The sequence below is a fragment of the Drosophila obscura genome, unplaced genomic scaffold, assembly GCF_018151105.1.
Source record: "Drosophila obscura isolate BZ-5 IFL unplaced genomic scaffold, ASM1815110v1 contig_150, whole genome shotgun sequence".
Classification (NCBI taxonomy): domain Eukaryota; kingdom Metazoa; phylum Arthropoda; class Insecta; order Diptera; family Drosophilidae; genus Drosophila; species Drosophila obscura.
In genome coordinates, this window is record NW_024542736.1 from 11,760,477 (window position 1) to 11,780,065 (window position 19,589).

At 47.8% G+C, this 19,589-nt stretch overlaps 2 protein-coding genes across 9 annotated transcripts; one reads left to right on the top strand and one right to left on the bottom strand.

Moving 5' to 3' along the window:
- Nucleotides 1-12: 12 nt before the first annotated feature.
- On the bottom strand, nt 13-561 carry LOC111066498 (mitochondrial import receptor subunit TOM20 homolog). Its single transcript, XM_041596385.1, has one exon. The coding sequence runs from the start codon at nt 559-561 to the stop codon at nt 13-15; it is 549 nt and encodes a 182-aa protein (XP_041452319.1).
- A 1,105-nt stretch (nt 562-1,666) lies between these two features.
- On the top strand, nt 1,667-19,327 carry LOC111066447 (transcription factor RFX3). Of its 8 annotated transcripts, none has more exons than XM_022355082.2 (11): nt 1,667-2,237; nt 6,786-7,313; nt 7,405-7,759; nt 14,905-14,983; nt 15,178-15,406; nt 15,494-15,661; nt 15,800-16,243; nt 16,304-16,606; nt 16,694-17,008; nt 17,081-17,449; nt 17,523-19,327. In XM_022355082.2, exons 2-11 carry the CDS (start codon nt 7,029-7,031, stop codon nt 17,655-17,657), a joined length of 2,682 nt encoding a protein of 893 aa, XP_022210774.2. In that variant the 5' UTR covers nt 1,667-2,237; nt 6,786-7,028; the 3' UTR covers nt 17,658-19,327. The 8 variants fall into 8 exon arrangements, with proteins under 8 accessions (XP_022210774.2, XP_022210769.2, XP_022210772.2 ...); XM_022355081.2 differs by having other exon boundaries at nt 1,668-2,237; nt 7,396-7,759; XM_022355077.2 differs by having other exon boundaries at nt 7,396-7,759; nt 15,178-15,661.
- Nucleotides 19,328-19,589: the final 262 nt, after the last annotated feature.

Below are 19,589 nucleotides of genomic sequence, written 5' to 3' on the forward strand. Positions count from 1 at the left end.
CCACAGGTGACTCTAGAAGTGGGGCTCTTCTGGGGCATCGGGCTGACTGGTGGCGATGCAACTGGTGCTAGTGGTGGCACTGCTGCTGCTGCTGCTGAGCTGGTCGGTGGACTCACTGGAAGCCTCGCTGCTGCTGTCGCGCGGACTCATCTCGGTCAGCCGCATCATCAGCGGACGGAACAGCGACTCTGGCAGATTGGCCTGCAGCATCTCCAGGAGGGAGCCCGGATTGGCGCACAGCATTATGGCGGTGCACAGGTGCGTGAGGCCCTCGTCCACGCGACCCTCCTTGATAAGGCCCTCGCCCCTCTGCACCTCGTCCAAGAAGCGCAGCTGCATCTCCAGCTGGTCGGCCTCTTCGTTGCCGGCCGCTGCTCCGCCCAGTTCTGCCCGGCCACCGTCACTCAGCCGCTGCTTTGCGGCCAGACGGCGACGCTCGTGCACCTTCTTCTTGTAGTCGGGCGCCGAAGTGCGCTTCCGGTCAAAGTAGAAGCAGTAACCAAGGAACAGAGCACCGGCCGTGCCCAGTGCCAACAATTTAGCAGATCCCAACGACAGCATTTTCGAAAGAATAAAAGAAATGCACTCTCAAATTTACAGAAGAAACGAAAAATAAATTTGTGATAAATTAGCTTGACTAAATTAAATTGAATTTAGAAAGAAAGAAAAGGAAAGAAACACCTAATCTGAACTCTGCTGCTACGTTAGGAATAAAATATGTTCAGATATCCCCATAAACCTCTCAAATCGGGTAAATTCAAGGCTGAGTCGATGGCTTTGTGTTAGCATTTTCTTTTAAATAGAGTGCTTAAAAATTTTGTACATTTAAAGATGTACAACAACAGCGAACAACATGGGCAAGAACCACTTTTATTGCATCATTTGTTCACGTTTCGTTGTCGGTGGATAAACGGCACGGAAATGCCTGGCAAGGTGACAAATGATTGACAATGACCAGCAGCAGTAATGGAAGGTGCATAGTAATGATTAAATAGTGTATAAAGGTAAATGCAAACATAAAGAGAAAGGAAAGGTGGCAGCAAATAAAATTAAGTATTAAAATATAAATTCAAAACAACCGCCAAACGGTTGTATATCAAGGTGTCCAAGAAAGGCATGTGCACCGTTTATCAACACTAAATGTTGCGAATTTGTAATGGTGCGATGACATTAGACCGCAGCTCGGCACTAATGGCTTTCAGCCGACCAACTGAACAACTATACACAAAGAATTAGAGGGCAATTTGGTTTTTTCTCTTTTAAGATATCAATAAATTTAAATTATTCTAAAATTTTCACATTATATATCGTCGATTTCATTTGGGAGGCAGCACAAGCACATTATCTATGGAAAGTGGACAACAAATGAACATATTGATTTGCTCGAACAAAGTTCATAGCATGATACTCACGAAAAACTATTTAACATACTTCTTTAAGATACTTCCTCCTATCTTTTTTCTCTGCATCGTGGGGTGGACCTACGAATTTTCAAACAGTATTATTTTCCGCGCTTAAATAAAGTGGATTTAAGTAGGTTAATTTCATTCTTTGCCTCGGTATATTTACGGTATATTTTGAAAATGAGAAGGTATATTTCGGTTTAGTTCTGAGGGTCAGCTTTCTTGTGGTATTTTATCAGTATTTTTGTTCCCAGTCACGTACGGTCACATGCGCCATATGACTTTTGTTTTGACTTCGTTTTTTTTGTTTTTTCCCAAAAAAACTCGTGCAAAATGTTTAATTTAGTAATTAGCTAATAAGAATCCGTGCAATATATAGTTTTAGAATAGCCACCCTAGCGGTGACTGACCTGGCCGGCGAGTGACCACCCAGCGATAGGGGAGCGTGATTCGGCCTTTTGGGGGCCCAGAACATGTCAGCGGCCGCGGCCGAGCATTGTTTGTTGTTGTTGTTGCTGGTGGTGCTGCCTGTTGCCAGGCAACGAAAAACGCAAACACAACAAGTTACGGTTACGTCGCTGTTCGGGCCACTTCCTTCCGGTCCTATTTCTGCGCCGTAATACAGTTTTCTACGTTCTCCGACTGCACGTTAGCCCGATGAACCGAGGAACGAGTTTCCCAATTATTTCCCCAAAAAAAAACCACAAGAAATTCTTTAAGGAATCCCAGGGATTTGCAAGTGAAGGATTCCCATTCGAAGGAACATTGGATGTACCTGGAAACTGGAGCACAGCTCTGGGGATACTCTTTGGATACTCTTACCACGACGTAATGGTGAGTTCTAGAAGGAATCCGTGTGTCCGTGTCCCTCAGCTGCCGCATGCCTCATGCCCCCATGCCCCCTACGTAATTATAAAGAAAAACTTTCGAGTGCCGCAAATGAAAGATCAAAAGCGAGGACAACTTTTCCAATTTCGTAGCTTTTTTGAACGCACGGCGGGGGAATTCAACGAATTCCATTGATGGAGAAAATGAGAAAATTAGCCAGCCAGCCAGCCAGCGAGCGGTTTTTCCGCATTTTCATTTACACGCTTTTACCAGCTCCCAGCTCAGGTCGCAGACTCTCAGCCATTTAGAGACAATTAAGTCGAGTCCTGGTCGTGGTCGAGCAGCCGCGCCGCCAGTAACCCACCCTGGCAGGCGCAGGACGGTACGCACATGTGCCACCGCCACCGCACCCGCCTTCGCATCCGTGTCCTTATCCATGTGGCGTGTGCGCCGCTGCCGCTGCCACAGCCACAGCCATGGCCATGGCCGGTTGCACATTACACCGCGTTTGGCCGCCAGGTGTAAGCCCGGCATCCCAGTGTGCATTTCCGCTTTGTTGCCTCGCACTGCCACGTCCTGCTTGACTGACTCGGTCCCGCTCCCCCTTCCTCCAGCACCAAAAAAGGAAAACTAAGAGAACAAGCCAAAGGGGCAGGGGGCAGGCATCGCACTGGCTTGCCGCACGCCAAGCGAACGCCCGCCTTATTACATTCCCATGTCAGCGTCGTCATCATCTTCATTTGATGAGTGGACGGACGGCCGTCCATTCTCATAAATGTCAATGTCAATTTGGCCATCAGATGTTACAGGAACTACACAAACGGAAAATGTTCAGTTGTTGAAAAGAATAAACTCAAATTGAAATTCCTCATTAACAACAAATAGAATGCAGCTAAAATAATTCTTTAACATCATTCTAAAAACATTAATGATATTTTCAGGGTTCAATCGATCCTAAATATATATCCAACAGAGGTTCGAGCTGTAACCAGCTACGGGTTCAGCAAGAAAGAAAGGCTAATTTCGGGGGGAATGCTTGAGATCCACTTACCGATGGATCTTTCATTCTTATTGCAGGTATATTTATTTTATACAATTGCAGAATAAGATAAATACCAAATTACAATCAATAGTTATAGCAAGGGAAAAGTAAGGCCTCCAGGCTGAGGTATATTTTATTTTACAGGCAGCAAGTGCACAATTGGATAATAATAATAATATTCATTTTGTTTCGCTTACTCAAAAGATTTAATATCTTATAAGTACTGCCTAAAGTGTAATATTTTAAAATAGTACTCAAATAATCACACGTATTATAGACAGATTCAAATGTTATTGTTTCAACAATATTTTCTTCTATTGAACAAAACCATTTACAGATATGTTTTACTCGGTTAACCTATTAAAAGGAAGAAACATTAAGCCTAAAATTTCATGGATTCTTTTGATAAATGCAGAACTTTTCTGACCATGCTTTCTGTGTGAATTAATCGAATCGGCAAGTAATCCTATTCCATTGGGACACAATCCATTGATTCTCTGCACAAATATCCAAAAGCGAACTGATCTATTTGCTACAAATAATAGAATCAGAGACCACTCGCTACGAGCTTATTTAATCAACATTAGCGATTATTTATTAGTGTAAAATAATGATTGGGTATTAATTAACTAGATCACAATTATTATAGGAAAATAAATACTCAAGTAATATCATTTTTGGATGGAATATTTTAATATTTCTCCCTAAAAACAGAAACTTTTACATCATTTTGCATTTTATCCAACATCCAATTAGTTGCCAATTGAAACCCCTCTAACGAGAACCCTGGAAAGATATCTATTCTTAGTCCAAAATCGCTTTAAGATGCGTGGCATGGGAAGAGGACTGAAAGGGAAATATTCGATATCAATCAACTGCATAGCACGCATATGCCACGGCCTTGCATTCACCAGATGTGACATGTGCCATGTCCGGCCAAAAGATTCCACCCACCTGGCTGGAGCTGCTGTTGCAGTTCCTGACTGAATACGAAACATGCAAAGAAAGCGTCACGGTCTCTGGGCTTTAGTCGCCCTGTTCCTATGCCAACGCAGCTGCCATCGGAGCTGCCTCCTTCGAGATCCGAGGCCCGGCTCAGGGGTAGGTGGACATTCCAAAAAAGGGGTCAATGCCATGTCCCAAAATGCAGCCAACTATGCACCCACTCCTAGCCACACACGCACACACACTCCTTGCATTCGTCCTTTCATTTTACTATTCTACCACATTCGTATCTATTGCTCTCTTGCTCTCCTTCTGGAGCCGACCAGCCCAGCCATGTGTGGCATGTGGATTGTGTTCGTAAACCGCCTCATTTCAGGGTCCATTATTCCTACACAAAATTTAAATGAATTTCCATCTCGCTCTGGCCAAAGCAGGTCGTGTGCAAGGGGCACGGGCAGCAACACAGGCAGCGCTTTGACCGATTCCCTATTACCAAAACTATCAACCCCCTATGGCATTGTCATTGCCAATGCTCTGGCTCTAGCTCTGGCACTGGCACTGGCACTGGCTGCTGCTGCTGCTGCTGTTGTTGGCCCTGGCTCTTGGCCAGTTCGGGGCAAAACTTTTCCCCATGTTGTAGTTGCATTTACACGCTCAAACAAAGCGCAGCAATCGGGTCGAACCGCAGCCGCCTGCAGTCGCACTAGAAAAACAATATAATAGAATATTCTACATAGACAATCGTTAATGTGGAAACGTTGAAACCCAAGCGGAACTCTACTCGGAAGGTATACAGAATGGAAATCCCCAAGAAGCCTCTCTAAAAAAATATCACAATAAAAAAGAGGAAGTTATTTGATCAATAATTTGCCATTGCGCGTCCTTAGTGATTTATTTTACAGGTGTATCTGTGTGTGTGTGTGTGTACAGGTGTAAACAGTTGTGGGAGAGTGTGTGTGTGTCTGTGTGGGGGTGGTGTCGTGACTGGAAAACTTCCCTCGAAAGCTGCACTTTTCACGCGTCAAATTTATGAGCTTCGGCTCGCACGCCGTTTGATTTGTGCACTGAAAGTCCCGGCACTTTGCATTTCCGTCCCGGGGCGGGACAACGCATTAGCCTGCCGGCACTGCCACCTACCCTACCACCTACCCCTAAAAGGAACTCCACCGATTCCCGGACTTCGTTTATTGTTTATAAACAACAACTTTTTGAGCTCGACTCCAAAACTACGTGACGTATGCCGGGTCTCCTGTCCGTGCTCCCACTCACCCCATTGCCAGCTCCCAGCTCGTTCCCGTCTCGCTTAAGGGAATACCCTTTCGGGATGGACGTTTGACGTTGACGTTGCCAGCGGCATTCCCTCCCAGACTTATTTACTTTCAGCCGGTTGCCCTGAGAACAAGTGCATGGGAGCAAGTGCCCCCAAGCCAAAAGCGCAGGAAGAAGTGTGAAAATGTAAACCAATACCGTCGTCAAACATCCATGCAATGGAAATGGAAAATGCAATTAAAAGCCATTTCTGTTATTGGCAAAAACATAATTAAGTCAGAGAAAAGTGAGCCAAGAATTGATTAACTTTCGCCATCCATAAACTGAGAAAATACGCAGCTAAAGCGAATGAAAATAGTCAGCAAAGCAGCGAAGAATGGCCGTAATTAACGATGATATCAAATTGGTTTGATTCATGCCAGAGTGAAATGTGTATTACACGCTTGAGTCCATGATTGATTTCAAGGCAATATGTGTGCGGCCCTGAGCATTTTCGCTCGTTTAATTGGCCAGAGGCGTCGTAGCCCCCGTGTCTCCAAAGGTGTGTGGGATTATGTAAGTGCTACACAGAGTACGTCCTCAGGCGGGACGGGGGTGTTTATCCCCCCCTAAAACCTGGGGATGGGAACGTAGATGGAGAGAGATTTTTAAGGAATTTACCTACCTGCTTCCGCATTTTTTCCTAGCTCACTTCTGCAGTGGGTCGCCCCCTCTGTTTCCTTTTTTGCTTTCTGCACTTGCCTACGCTCCTGTTTTGGTGAAATCCTCAAATGGCTGCCCCCCAATGTATGCTACACAAAGGATGGCGATAAAAGATGCCGCAAAAATTGCAAGCAAATCAAAATGGCGGCCAAAAATACCATTGTTCGAAGGATATACACGGCATACAGTGAACCCCTGCTGTGCGGGTAACCTTGCCAGCACAAAGAAGACTATCCTTCCACTGTGGTTCCACTGTACTTGCAAATATATTTATATACAATGCTGGATGTTGTTGCTGCTGCTGGTGCTGCTGCGCAGAGAACAAAGCCGCCGAGGAAATCAAAGCAGGAAGAAAATACCTGCGAAAAGTTTAATTTCATAGCAACGCCCCAGCGGAAGCAGCACCCACCACCACACAGTCAAGGAGGGGGTTGGTTGGATGGTTGGTTGGGGGCGGGGGGTAGGCAACAAAAGATTCCTACGGTGGGCGGAAGAGGGAGAGGCGGGTGATGCGTTGATGCTTGCTTTATTGGGGACCTGCTCCTTGAGGGCAGCATATTATCCACACAAATTGATTAATTTCACTTTCATTGCAGCAGCCGCAAAAGGAAAGGAATCCGCAAGAATCAAGAAAATAAAGTACACCTACGCACCGCCATTGCCTTACGTCCGACACAGACAGCAACACAATACAGATTGAACAGGGAAAGACAGAGACAGAGAGCTTAAAAATCAAGGAATTTCACACTGAAAGTGCAACCAGAAGGAAAGAAGGAAGGAAGAAAGAAGAAGTCTCAGTGACAGCTAAACAAAAGTGGAATAAATAGAACTGTAAGCAAATGACCACGCGCCTGGCACCCCAGCGCCAGTTCATCATCTCGACGCGCTCTGCCGTGGCTAGTGCCAGCGCCAGTGCCGTCGTTGTGGATGCCATCCAAGCGGAGGCAGCGGAGGAGCTGCAGCAGCAGCAGCTGCAGGAGGATGTGCTGACCGTTGAGGTGGAGAACACCAACCACACCGCTGCGACCTCCGTTAGCACATCGCCGACACATGCCGAGCAGTTCGAGTTCTGCACGGAGGATGGTGTTGTTGTCTCCGCCACCCTGGAGGACGTCATGACGCAGGTAAGTCCCTGCATGCCGCCTGCATCCCTGCAATTCTCTTGTGCCCCAATCTTGGCCGAAGCTAACTCTATTTTCCTGTCAGAACTGCCAGCTCCTGCAGAAGAAATTAAGCGAAGGCGACGACACTGTCACGGGCACTGCAAACGGAGCCGAGCAGCTGGAGGTGATACGCGTCGTCCTACCCATGGATGCCAGCGACTCGAGCAACGAGGCCCATGCCCATATCCATGGGCATGTGGTCAACAGCAGCAGCGACATCGGCGGCACCATCACCACCACAGAGCCCAATGGCAGCACCATCACCCATTCCATACCCTTACACAGCATGGCCGACCTGAGCGCCATCAAGAATGGCGTCGATCTGGCCCAGCAGGTGGCCAATGGCCAGGTGACCGTGGTGCAGGCCACCGAGGATGATGACGGCACGCCATTTATCACCGTTACGGGTGCGTACTAGCTGTAGTTTGATTTAATTTCTAATTAATGTAGGAAATGATCTCATAAACGTATTTATCATCGATGTTTCGAAGCTGTGGAAAGCCATATATTCATGCTAGAATGCACTTGTCTTTAAGCTATTTCTTCTGCATCATTTAGGTCTAAACAGATTGCAAACTATACGCCTGTCGGTCTGTATTTTAGAAGCATAGATCCCAGGGGACATATGTACGTAGATCTACCGATCTTACAAGGTATAGAATTTATGCAGAAAGTCACAAAATGTAAAAATGTATTTGCTATTACGGGTTTCACTAGGATCGGGGCCAGTGGTGAGGAGAGACAAAAAAGAGTGTGGGGACGAGAGAAATAACTCACACTTTACTGCTGCTAAGCTACGCTGTGAGAGAGAAATTTTGTTTTCTTTAATCTGCCTATATTAATGTCACGATTCCACAATCTGATAGATAAGATAATTGCTTATCATTCTGCGTTTTATACGAATTCAATATACCTCTTTGAGTATCTGCTATATACATATACATATATACATCTGTATTCGTACCCATTCACTGTTGATTTTCCACGTATTTTCTACGGATTATGATTGCCAATCCAATCGTAATGCAAGCGATTTCATTCGTTATAAGTCAGAAAAGTATCAACTGATGATGCTCACCGGTAAATAAAAACTGTCTGCAAAAACTGGAATGTTGGAATGGAAAATATTACCAAAAATTTTTTTAATGAGCGCCAAAAAAGTGTGGCCTGGCCGCTGACAAAAAAACCCGCAATTCGCTTTATGCCGATTTATTCGGGGTTACTAGCAGCGAGCGAAAACAATCGGAGGGAAATGCGCGAACAGAAACCAAAACAGAAACTGAAACAGACACAGAATCCGAAACCGAATGAAGGACGACAGGCAGGACTGATGAATCCAATGGGCTGCACTTGCATCAAAGCGGAAACCAACAGGAAACAACAAACAGCAAAAGTCGCGGCTTTGGAAACAAACGTAATGACAGGATCAGCATGTCCTGTCCCTAGAGAGAGTGAGAGAGGGGTGGAGGGGAGTGGGATGCTGGATGAGTGAGATGAAAATAAGGACCAGCTTAAAATCCGGGGCTTTTTAAACGCTTGCTTGATATCACAATTAAAGCGACTTAATTTGAAAACTGAAACGAGCAGAGAGATGAGGACGGACAGGCACAGGGACCGTCACACAGATAGGCAGGCAGAGGATAGGATGAATAGGTGGTTGGATGGATGAGCACGCCACCCCGTGGCGGATGATGGACCAATGCTACCTGTGTCCGTGGCACGTGCAAAACAAAGTAACAAAGCGATGAAAGAGAGCGCAACAAGGGCAACACATTTTGTGGCAAAGTGCAGCTGGGATGGAATCAACGGACAGACTTAGCTGGGGCTGGAGGCGGGAGGCGACACACTGCGAGTGATATCTGCTGCTGCTGCGGCACACATAATTATTATATTCCACTCGGGTGACGCACAATGAATTAATCGAGATTACACTTTTGGTGAGGAACTATCTCCTGGGCTGGGATCAGAGCCAGCGCCCCGAAAAGGGTCGACTTCGAATGTTTGCCCTGGTACTTGATTTTATTAGCGGACAAATTACCACCACCCCTGCCTGACAGGACAAACATCCGAGTAATCACAACAAATTGAGAGGGCTTCAACGATGAACGTACGAGTGCGTCGGGTTAGGGGGGGGTGCTGATGTGCTGTGTGCACTCCGCTCCTCACGTGGATGAGTCGACGACTCACTAATAACCGCCCGCTGTCAGTTAATACTTTGCTGAGACCCATCGGCGGCATGGAAACTTTTCCATTCATCTGGGACTGCTTCAGCGCGCATTATTGTGGGATTCGGGGGGAAAGAGCATCCCGGAGTCGTGTTGCCTCCGATTGAGTGAGTGGTTCGAGCAGTCCGCCTTTTGATACAATATATTGTATTGTATTTTTCAATTGATACGGATTTGCTGGGTCCTCATCGAATCGACGAGGCGGAAGACGACGCTGAGCTTAAAATGTAATAACGACAGCAACTAAAAATAGAAAGAAAAAATATAAATACAAACAGGAATCCATACCAGTTGAAAGAGCTGGAAATACGGGGAAATGGGAATGGGAATGGGCAGAAAGGTGGGTTCAATGTGAGTTTATGTGGTGGGTGGGTGGACAGGGGACAGGGGCTAACAAGTTTCTAACTTTAGTTAGGGAAAATCAGCATATGCCGGTCTTCTTTTAATTGTGCCAAACGGAAAGCAGTTCTGTGTGTGTGGCACATCTAGATAAGCGGAAATTCATTAAATAAAAGCGAGTCGCAGTTCATAATTTTCATGGAGATGGAGACTATCTCGCCAAGGGCATCACGGGGCATCACAGCAAAGGGAAGCTCTACAAAGGACACCTCCGCATGGCTCATGCCTGCTGGCTTCCACCCAACCCCCATCCAAGGTTGGATGGTGCTGCTCATCCCTGCCGACTCCGACAGAAAGGTTAATTGTTTGTTGATGTTGTCGTAGATGTTGCAGGATAAGCTGCAGTCCCCTGCCATCTCTCCCTCTGCTGCCGTGTCCATGCTGTGCTCCTGCACTTGTCCATTCTCGTTATCCTGGCAATTTGTGTTCATCTTTTCTACTTTTTGTTGTTGTTGTTGTGGATGCTCTTGCCACTCCAGTGCTGTCTGTGTCTGTACTGGGAAAATTGGCAAGTGGCAAAGATGGCTCAAAAATTGATAAGTTGATAATTTAATAAACAGTTCGAAAGGGCAGGAAGGTAAGGGACATTCAAAGGATAGCCTTATCTGTTTGTTGTTTATGTTTAGGGCATATGGCAAATGGTTGGATTGGACCCGAGATTTATATCTGATGTTTTTTTTTTAATTCCAACAAAAGCAAGAAAATACCCTATGTGAAATTCGAATCATGCACACGAAATGCATATTGTTTTTGCAAATCTCAGGCATTCTCCTAAGAATGAATAAATTTCATAGATTTATTTAATATAATATGAACATCTTTTGATCCTTCCGGATGGAATTGCTTGGGGATGGTTCTTTTTAATTCTGATTCAATATATCAATATCTGATAAAAAATGTTTTTTATGTAATATGCATGTAAAATTCCTTCTAGGCAATGCCTTTGGTTCCTCAGTAAATCTTACAAAAGAACAGTCTAAAATTTTTTCAAGTTGTACATCTTTGGTTTTTTTGTTTTTTGAATCATTTAAGCTAAAATTAAATTAATTTCTGGGTGAAATTATTAGAGAACAACTACGAAAATATCTCAAAAAAAAATCGTACCATCTCTTGCCTCTTCTCTCTGATTGAAGCTCAAGTCGACAGCTGATGTAGCCTCACAGTCTTCATGCGGAATCTTCCTGAGTGCCAAAATACTTCATAGCAAAAGTCAATTATCAAAGCAAGCTTACCACCTAATTCTTTCCATTTCCATTCCACTCAGCCCGAAAGTCATTGAAAACCAAAATGTTTTGGTTAGAATGTGGTCCACTTGAAAAACCCCCAACAGATCGGGGCTCGACTGGGACTGGGGGCGCCGCCACGGCTACGCCGTACGTAGAATATGTCCAACTGCCCTGCCCCCACACCTGCAATGCTGCACCTGTCTCACAGTGCTGCTCCTTTACGACGGACAGGAAGAGGGAGAGGGAGTGGGTGCCCGAGGGGCTGCCGTTAATATTTACTGTTGAGCGTGGCATGTGGCAAAAGCTCCCAGCTTGATGGGTGGCCGCAAAAAACTTCAATTCATGGATGCTGGGACCCACACAAGGACCCCCCCAGTGCCAAGCACCGGCCGACTGGAGGGTCAGAATTAATATCTGAAATATGTCATGTGTCGTCCAACAGTCAATCCTTGGACCGCTGACACCGAGGCGGTGGAAATGAAAGGAAATGAAAGCACCAGGAACAGGATAAGTGGTCGAAAAATGTGCCCCTGACCACGGCAACCAAATATGGAAAAAATTCCATGCACAGGCCACGCACACACACGGAACATCAACCATCATTCCTTGGCAGCCTCCCCCCACGCCCCAGACGACACCCCTAGAACTCGGGCTCACCCCAAGAAAGGGGGGGAATGAGGGGAGGGGATGATGACGATGATGATGCCGTGCAGGCAGCAAGCGATTTGGTTGGCCAGGAGACATCCACATCCGCAGCATCCTGCCCAAGCCCCAGCTCAGGGGTTGCTGAGAGCAACTGCGAGAGAGAGAGAGAGAGAGAGAGCGAGAGAGGGTTAGAGGTAAGAGAGCGAGAGAGCAGGCATCCTAGCAACCACCAAGGAGTCTGGCGTGGGGGGGGCAGCCGGCTGGGATTGGCCGAGCTGCGTTGCCTTGACGCCGCACCCGGACCCGGACCCTGTTGCCATCCCTGTCCCGCTCGGAGCAGCGACCAGACCACCACTTGTGCAGATCCCAGAAAGACGACTTCGAGCCCGGAATTAGCCGGCACCGCTTGAAAAATAATACCTGTGTCGCGGGGGGTTGGCGCTGGGGTTGGATTACTTGCTAGCGGCAGCACCCGGATCATGGCAGCGCCCGGGCAACCCACAGCGAGTGAGTGAGCACCCGGGCAACCACCCACCCACCCAGCCGCACTGCCGCAGCATCCGCCAACGTAGCCGTTGCCGTAGCCGTTGTTGTAATTTAATTCGTTGCTGCGCCGCCGTCGTCGTCGTCACCATCGCCATCGTCGTTGTCCTCATCATTATTTTCGAAGGCATATTGCTAGGATAACATTTGATTTTTGATTCAGTTGTAATTCTACCGTTCGTACGTACTGGCTGCTCCGTTTCCACGACATCTGCCACCAGCCATCCAGCCATCCAGCAACCAGACCATCCGCTTTCCATCCCAGTCCTGTTCCCCGTTACCTGTTCCCTGTTGCCTGTTTCGGTTCGAACCCACCCACAAGACAGACGCGTTGGCAACGCCAGTCGAAGATTTCACTTTCGCTCTCACTTTCGACAGCAGTTCCGTCCCGGCACGGCACGGCCCGGCTCGCCGTCACTTCCGGGCCTACCCGGGCTCTGTTGGGCAGTTGGGCAGTTGCCCAAAGCAACCAGGTCGCGTCTCGGCTTACAGCATCTCCTTGTCCTTGTCGTTCTCGAATCCTTCCACGCCACAGCCGGTCATGTGGCGGCTGTTTGTGTCAAGTGCCAAAATATCTAGCGTAACAGTTCCGCGCCACGCGGTCCAGCCGGGATCAACTCACGTCTGAGTGTCGGAATTGGGATCGGGATCGGAGTGGAACCATTTCGCCAGCCGCTTTAGCTTCTACAGCCAAACGAATGCATTCGCGGTACGGCTTTGACTATCAGACGCGTCAGCACCACCAACAGCAGCAGCAGCACCACCAGCACCAGCAGCAGCAGCATCACCATCATCATCATCAGGCCCACCTGCACCACCACCACAAGCTCGAGTCGTCGCCGCTGAACTACACGAATCTCCTCGAGAAGTGCCGCTGCAAGCAGACGCTCCCAGTCAGCCAGCAGGCGCCGCCGCCGCCGCCACTGCCACCCGCCCAGCTCCAACTGCAGCTGCACCACCATCACCACCACCATCATCACCAGACATTCGTGGCCACGGCCAGTGCCAGTGCCGGCGCCAGCGCCAGCGCCAGCTACAACAACAACTCCTCGGCCATTGAACCAGCTGCTGGCTCCTCCCCAGCATCCGCAGCCTCGTTCTCCTCGGGCGCAGCTTCCTGTGCGGCCGCCTCCAACTCGGTCTCGGCGGGCCTGGGCGCGGGCTCTGTGGCGAGTGTCTCTGCCACAACCGCAACCATGTACCACCACCACCACAGACGTCACAACAATTTGTCCTATTGCGGTGGTAAATATCCAGAGATGCTCGTTTATTTTTACTCCTCCCCAATCAACGCCCCCAATCGATGCTGCATCCGTGTCTGCGGCAAGTTGCACAGGTGGCAAGTGCCAGTGTCAAGTGCTCGTCTGAACAAAGTGGAGAGGCAACTGTTGGGCATCTTGAGAGTATTATTCCAACCAATACAACCGAACCAGCAGGATACTTTCATCCTTCTGCCAGCCACCAGCCACCAGTTCGAAGTTCAAGTTTAAGTAAAGTCTAGGGTGTTATACTTGTGTTTTGGCGTGCAGAAGTTTTCCACACAATTGGGTAACATATTTGAATGTATTTTTAGTGCTGCGATAAATTTTTCCTTGTGTAGTTCTATGTCTTACTTTGAATATTGAATATATTCGCCTATTAATTGCTATAAAATATGGCAACAATGATATATATATGCCGATCACATTCGAGACTTTTTCGAGTCCTAAATCGGATTAAAATAGTCGTAAATGCGCTCATTTTGTAGCCATAACATAAATTTAAATTAAATTTTGTCGGAAGAAAATGTGTAAGAACCAAACCCCTACTCTAGGATCTTTCGGATCTTGGCTTAAACAGAAAACAAATGGAAATCACTGCACTCCTTTAAATATATTTTGTGGTATTAAATGGTATTTAGATAGAGCACACGATAAAGCACACCCAGCTATCAATGACTATAAAAATTCCTAAATATTAACGAGAAGTAAAAACTTCGCAACATTTTGGTACATAGTTTTTCTTTTGCTATTTCTGATATTTAAGCATCGATGGGCATGGCATTACTTGTATTTTGTTTTTGCATTCTCGGAAGCGAGTCTCGGTCGCGCAAACCTTTTGTACAGCCAGATGCTTGTGTTTTGTCTTGTTTGCCGAAGAATATCTTGGAGAAATGATACAAATTGGTAGCACTGGCATGCCAACCGCTGTTTAGAGTAAAACTTTGCAAATGGCAGCCAAAGAAAAAGGCAGCTTCCAATTAGATGTCAGTTTCAAAATGTTTTAAGCTCAGATATTCCTGAAAATTAAATCCTTTGCTAAGTTCTTTCTAAAATGCATTTGGGATTATTTATGGATTATCCTGTGAACGCTTGTTTATATTGCCATTATCCCCTTTCTTAAATCAATGTCTCAGCGTTAGAGCTAGCTGGCTTAATGCCGACGGCTTTGGGATCCATCGGATATCAGTTCTACCAATCAGTTTTAATCAGAAACTGCCATGCTAATCCTCTCGTTTCTCTGTTTACTTTTCAGTTTCCGGCCAGGAGCAGAACTACCAGGTGCAATATGTGGACTCGGAGCTCTACCACAGCAACTCCAGCCAGACGCAAATGTAAGCAATCGAAACTATTAGAAAGCCCCCCAAAACCCCCAAAATACCCCAAACAAAACGAAGGGTAAATACTACTCGCAGTCGTAGTCGTAGTAGTAGAAGATGGGAGATGAAATCGAAACACAGTTGACCCACACAGCACATGACAACGCTTGACCTTTACGTTTTCGCCTCCGTTCCATCCCGTTCCACAGGACATATCCGTTCTGCCCGGTGGGCGATTACCAGGGCAATGGTCAGACATACTACTCGACTAGCACGTCGACGGGCCAGTATGCGGCGACGACGCCGTCGGCTGGGGGCAATGCGGCGGGCAATGCGGCCCACTCCACGACGCTGCCCTACCTGGTGCCCGTGGAGGAGGGCCTGCTGCTGAACGGCTCCTCGCAGTCGCACAGCCGCGACTCGCCGCACAGCCTGACGGTGAGTAGGGAGCGGGGACGGGAGTGGGAGCCACCTGAGCCAACTGTCACTACATTGACTAACCCTTGGGCCACCCTTGGGCTGCAGCACGAGGTTGCCTACATCCAGGAGGCGCAGAGCACGCCCCAGACGCCCACCTCGACGACGACCACCAACTCGGCCAGCGGCGGCAGCCTCGGGACGGGCGGCGGAGGCGCCTCCCCCGATTCGGATCAGAGTGCGCTCGGCAACAGCAACAAGATTGCCTCGGCAACGGTAGGTAGTCCCATCCCATCCCAACCGAAGGATGGGGTCCGGGGTCCGTGGTCCCCTGGTTACGCTCCGCCCTCCAGGAGCAGCGGCAGCAGCAGCAGCATCATCAACCATACTGACATCTCTCTCTGTCGCCGGCAGATCAAATGGTTGTCACGCAACTACGAGACGGCCGACGGCGTCAGCCTGCCCAGGTCCACTCTGTACAACCACTACATGCAGCACTGCAACGAGCAGAAGCTGGAGCCCGTGAATGCAGCCAGCTTCGGCAAGCTGATACGCTCCGTGTTCTCCGGCCTGCGCACACGTCGCCTGGGCACGCGCGGCAACTCCAAGTACCACTACTATGGCATCCGCATCAAGCCTGGCTCCCTGCTGAACCATCACTCCATGGAGGACACCAAGTCGATGCACGGCTACGGGCCATCCGCCGGCAACGGGGCCCTGGTTAGCGTCAGCAGCAGCACGTCCGGCCAGATTGCCGGCTCCAATGGCAGCATGGGCATGTCCGGATCCACCGGCCAGCGGAACGGAACATCCAAGAAGCACAGCTTCAAGCCAGAGACCTACGAGGCATGCATCCAGGTGAGCAGCTCAAACAAATCGATTAGTTCCGCCCCTCTAATCCACTTTGCTCTTTTTTAGTACATTGGCGACGGTGGCAGCGCCCTGCCCTCGTTTCCGCCCATCGAGCTGAGCCACAGCTTCAGCACGGAGCTAACGCTGGAGGATGTGGACACGTTTCGGGCCCTGTACCGCGAGCACTGCGAGTCCTTTCTGGATGCGGTGCTGAATCTGGAATTCGGCACCGTGGAGTTCCTGCTGCGCGACTTCTGGCGTTCCAGCGACAACAACAATCTGGAGGAGTGCGAGGAGGAGAAGTACTTGAGCAAGACGAAGCTGTATCTGTTGTGCCACTGCGCAGAAGTGCAAAAGTTCGTACGCGAGGTGGGTGCAATGGGACCAATAGGACCATGACCAGGGCCATGAATTATATTTCAATTAATATTTAATGGATTATTATTTTACGAACAGGTGGACTATCAGTTCTACCAGAACACAGTGGATGTCATCATACCGGATGTACTGCGCTCCATACCGAATGCCCTGACCCAGGCCATACGCAATTTTGCCAAGAATCTGGAGCTGTGGCTGTGCGAGAGCATGATGGGTGTGCCGGAGCAGTTGGCCCAGATCAAGACGAGCGCCGTCTCCGCCTTCTGCCAGACACTGCGTCGCTACACCTCGCTCAACCATCTGGCGCAGGCCGCACGAGCCGTGCTCCAGAACGGAGCTCAAATCTCCCAAATGTTGAGCGATCTGAATCGCGTCGATTTTCACAACGTGCAGGTGAGCGACGAGCAACGAAATAAAATCGAAGTTATTGGGCATTGAACAGCGCGCTCTTTTCTCCATGTGCAGGAACAAGCCGCCTGGGTGAGTCAGTGTGCTCCGGCTGTGGTGCAGAGATTGGAGAGCGACTTCAAGGCCGCCCTGCAGCAGCAGAGCTCGCTGGAGCAGTGGGCCAGCTGGCTGCAGCTGGTGGTCGAGTCCGCCATGGAGGAGTATACGGGCAAGCCGACATATGCGCGTGCCGCCCGCCAGTTCCTGCTCAAGTGGAGCTTCTACAGCTCGATGATCATACGGGACTTGACGCTGCGCTCGGCCTCGAGCTTCGGCAGCTTCCACCTGATCAGACTGCTGTTCGACGAGTACATGTTCTATCTGGTGGAGCACAAGATAGCCGAGGCGCAGCAGAAGACGGCCATAGCGGTGATATGTGAGCGCATGGTAAGATTCCTTGGCATACCCACGTAGCACTCGGTAGCACTCTTGATCCACTAACAGTACCAATGTTCCCTAGAAGAAAGAGATGGACTTTGAATTCGAGTGCCAGTTTGCGTACATTACCAGCGAAACGGAGCAGCAGAACACCCCCAGCTCGGTCAGTGGCGGCGGGGATGTTGGCAACGAGGCGAAGCGACTGAAGCAGGAATGAGTTGCTGTGCGATGCGATGCGGAAGTGGTAGTGGAAGCAGTGAAACTAGTATTCATAGTCAACGATTTTATGTAATCCGTAATTGTTATCCCGATCAGTGTGCACCTCCCCCCCCAGTAACCCTGTCGCCCATATATTCAGCTCTGCATTTAATAGTCGAACCGTGTGTTGTATGTACGTATCCGTATCCGTATTCGTATTCGTGTGTTAGTTTGTAGCCCTAAGTTCCCAGACTGTAAGCGTAGTCGATCAGTTTTAGTAGTAACATTCTCTAGGCAGACTCTCAAGACTCATGGCTCATGTGTAGCTGGTGCTAGCGCTGGCTGGATGAGTGTTTTGTATGAGTGTGAGTATGAGCATTGCCCCCGCATTGAAGTGAAGAGCCGTCCAGCAGGCAGGAGGCAGCAGCAGGCAGCAGGCGGCAGCAAGGCGCAAGCCGCAAAAAGCAACGTACTGGCCTTGCCTGCCTGCCCGCCCGCCCGTATCAACTGATCTGATCTGATCTGATCTCTGATCTCTGATCGATCCGTGTTGTATGTATTCATAAGATACATTTTAGTTTAAGTACATGTGCATTAATATCTGTAATTTATGTGTAACTCAATCTATTGTCTATTGTCTACTGTCGTCGGCAACCTACTACTGTCTACGATAATGTTAATTCCTTGTGTTTGTTTACGAGCGGAGTGAGCGGAGAATGCATCAGTTTTGTCTGGTTTCAAAAAACTATCTTGTATCTTGTATGTCACAGCGCACAGCGCACGGCGCACATTCGCACACATAGATACACAGAACACACAGAACACACACACATACACATAGAGCACTTCACGCACACTGAAAGCAAAAGCGAGAGTTCGATTTTATAGATTTTATGCGGAAAAAAGAAAGAAAAAAACAACAGCTTGCTCAACGTATAAGTAGTATCCAGCTCAAACCTAAGTTAAGTGAACAACAGGCCTTAAATGTGCAAAGATCAACACTCAATTTTGAAACAATACAATTTACCATATACCTTATACCATATACCATATATCTATATGGTATATATACATATATATATATATATAGATTAAGAAACATGAATGTAATATGTATATTTTAACTACAAGTGGAGAGATCATTTTATTACGAAATGCTCTAGGGGAGCAGCAGCATACAATACAATATATTTTAACAGAGGCGCTTTTCAAAGTATTTTATGCCATTTTATGTGTACGAGTACAAGATGCAAAACGAACCAAACCAAACCAAAATACGATTTGCTTTGCACATCGATTAACCCAAGTAACCAAGCGGATGGCTTCGTGCTCCATCCAACTGTCTAGTCCTAAATAAGGCACACACATCTGAAATTATCTCTGCCTGGCACAAACGAACGAATACAATACATATTCGGCTCTTGTCGAATCTGTCCCCGGTCTGGCAGTGAATGGACAGGGGAACATGTGCATTAGCATGATATCTACACAGAGTTCCTCTCGCACTGTTCTCTCTGTCCACTCCTGCCGCCCCTGGCTGCCCAGGCAGCGAAGCTCAATTACGATCTGCTCAATATGCAAATTGCTTAGCTAACACCTAAGTTTTATTGGTTGTTGAATAAACCGAAAATGGAAAACAAATAACAAAACTATTGAAATGTCAAAACTATTTATATATGTGAAATAAAAATTGTCCTTAAAAACGAACCGAAATATGTTAATTGCTTTAAAGTACTTAATTGCTTACAGGCGCTTCAGTAACTTACGATGGCAAAATAGCTGAAAGTTGTTTATTTACTTATAGAGGATACATACTTATATCTCGGTGAAATGGACACAGATCAGAAAGTGTCAACCCTGGCCCAAGATTGGGAACTTTCCATCGAGTATAACTAGTTTTATTCATGGACCACAGATTTAATTGAAAACAGTTTAAAGCATGCAGTTCAAT

Coding starts and splice junctions, on each gene's coding strand:
- LOC111066447 (XM_022355077.2), top strand. CDS start 7,029: ATGACCACGCGCCTGGCACCCCAGCGCCAGTTCATCATCTCGACGCGC. Junction 15,662..15,799: donor ACAAGATTGCCTCGGCAACG/GTAGGTAGTCCC, acceptor TGTCGCCGGCAG/ATCAAATGGTTGTCACGCAA. Junction 16,607..16,693: donor TGCAAAAGTTCGTACGCGAG/GTGGGTGCAATG, acceptor TTTTACGAACAG/GTGGACTATCAGTTCTACCA.
- LOC111066498 (XM_041596385.1), bottom strand. CDS start 561: ATGCTGTCGTTGGGATCTGCTAAATTGTTGGCACTGGGCACGGCCGGT.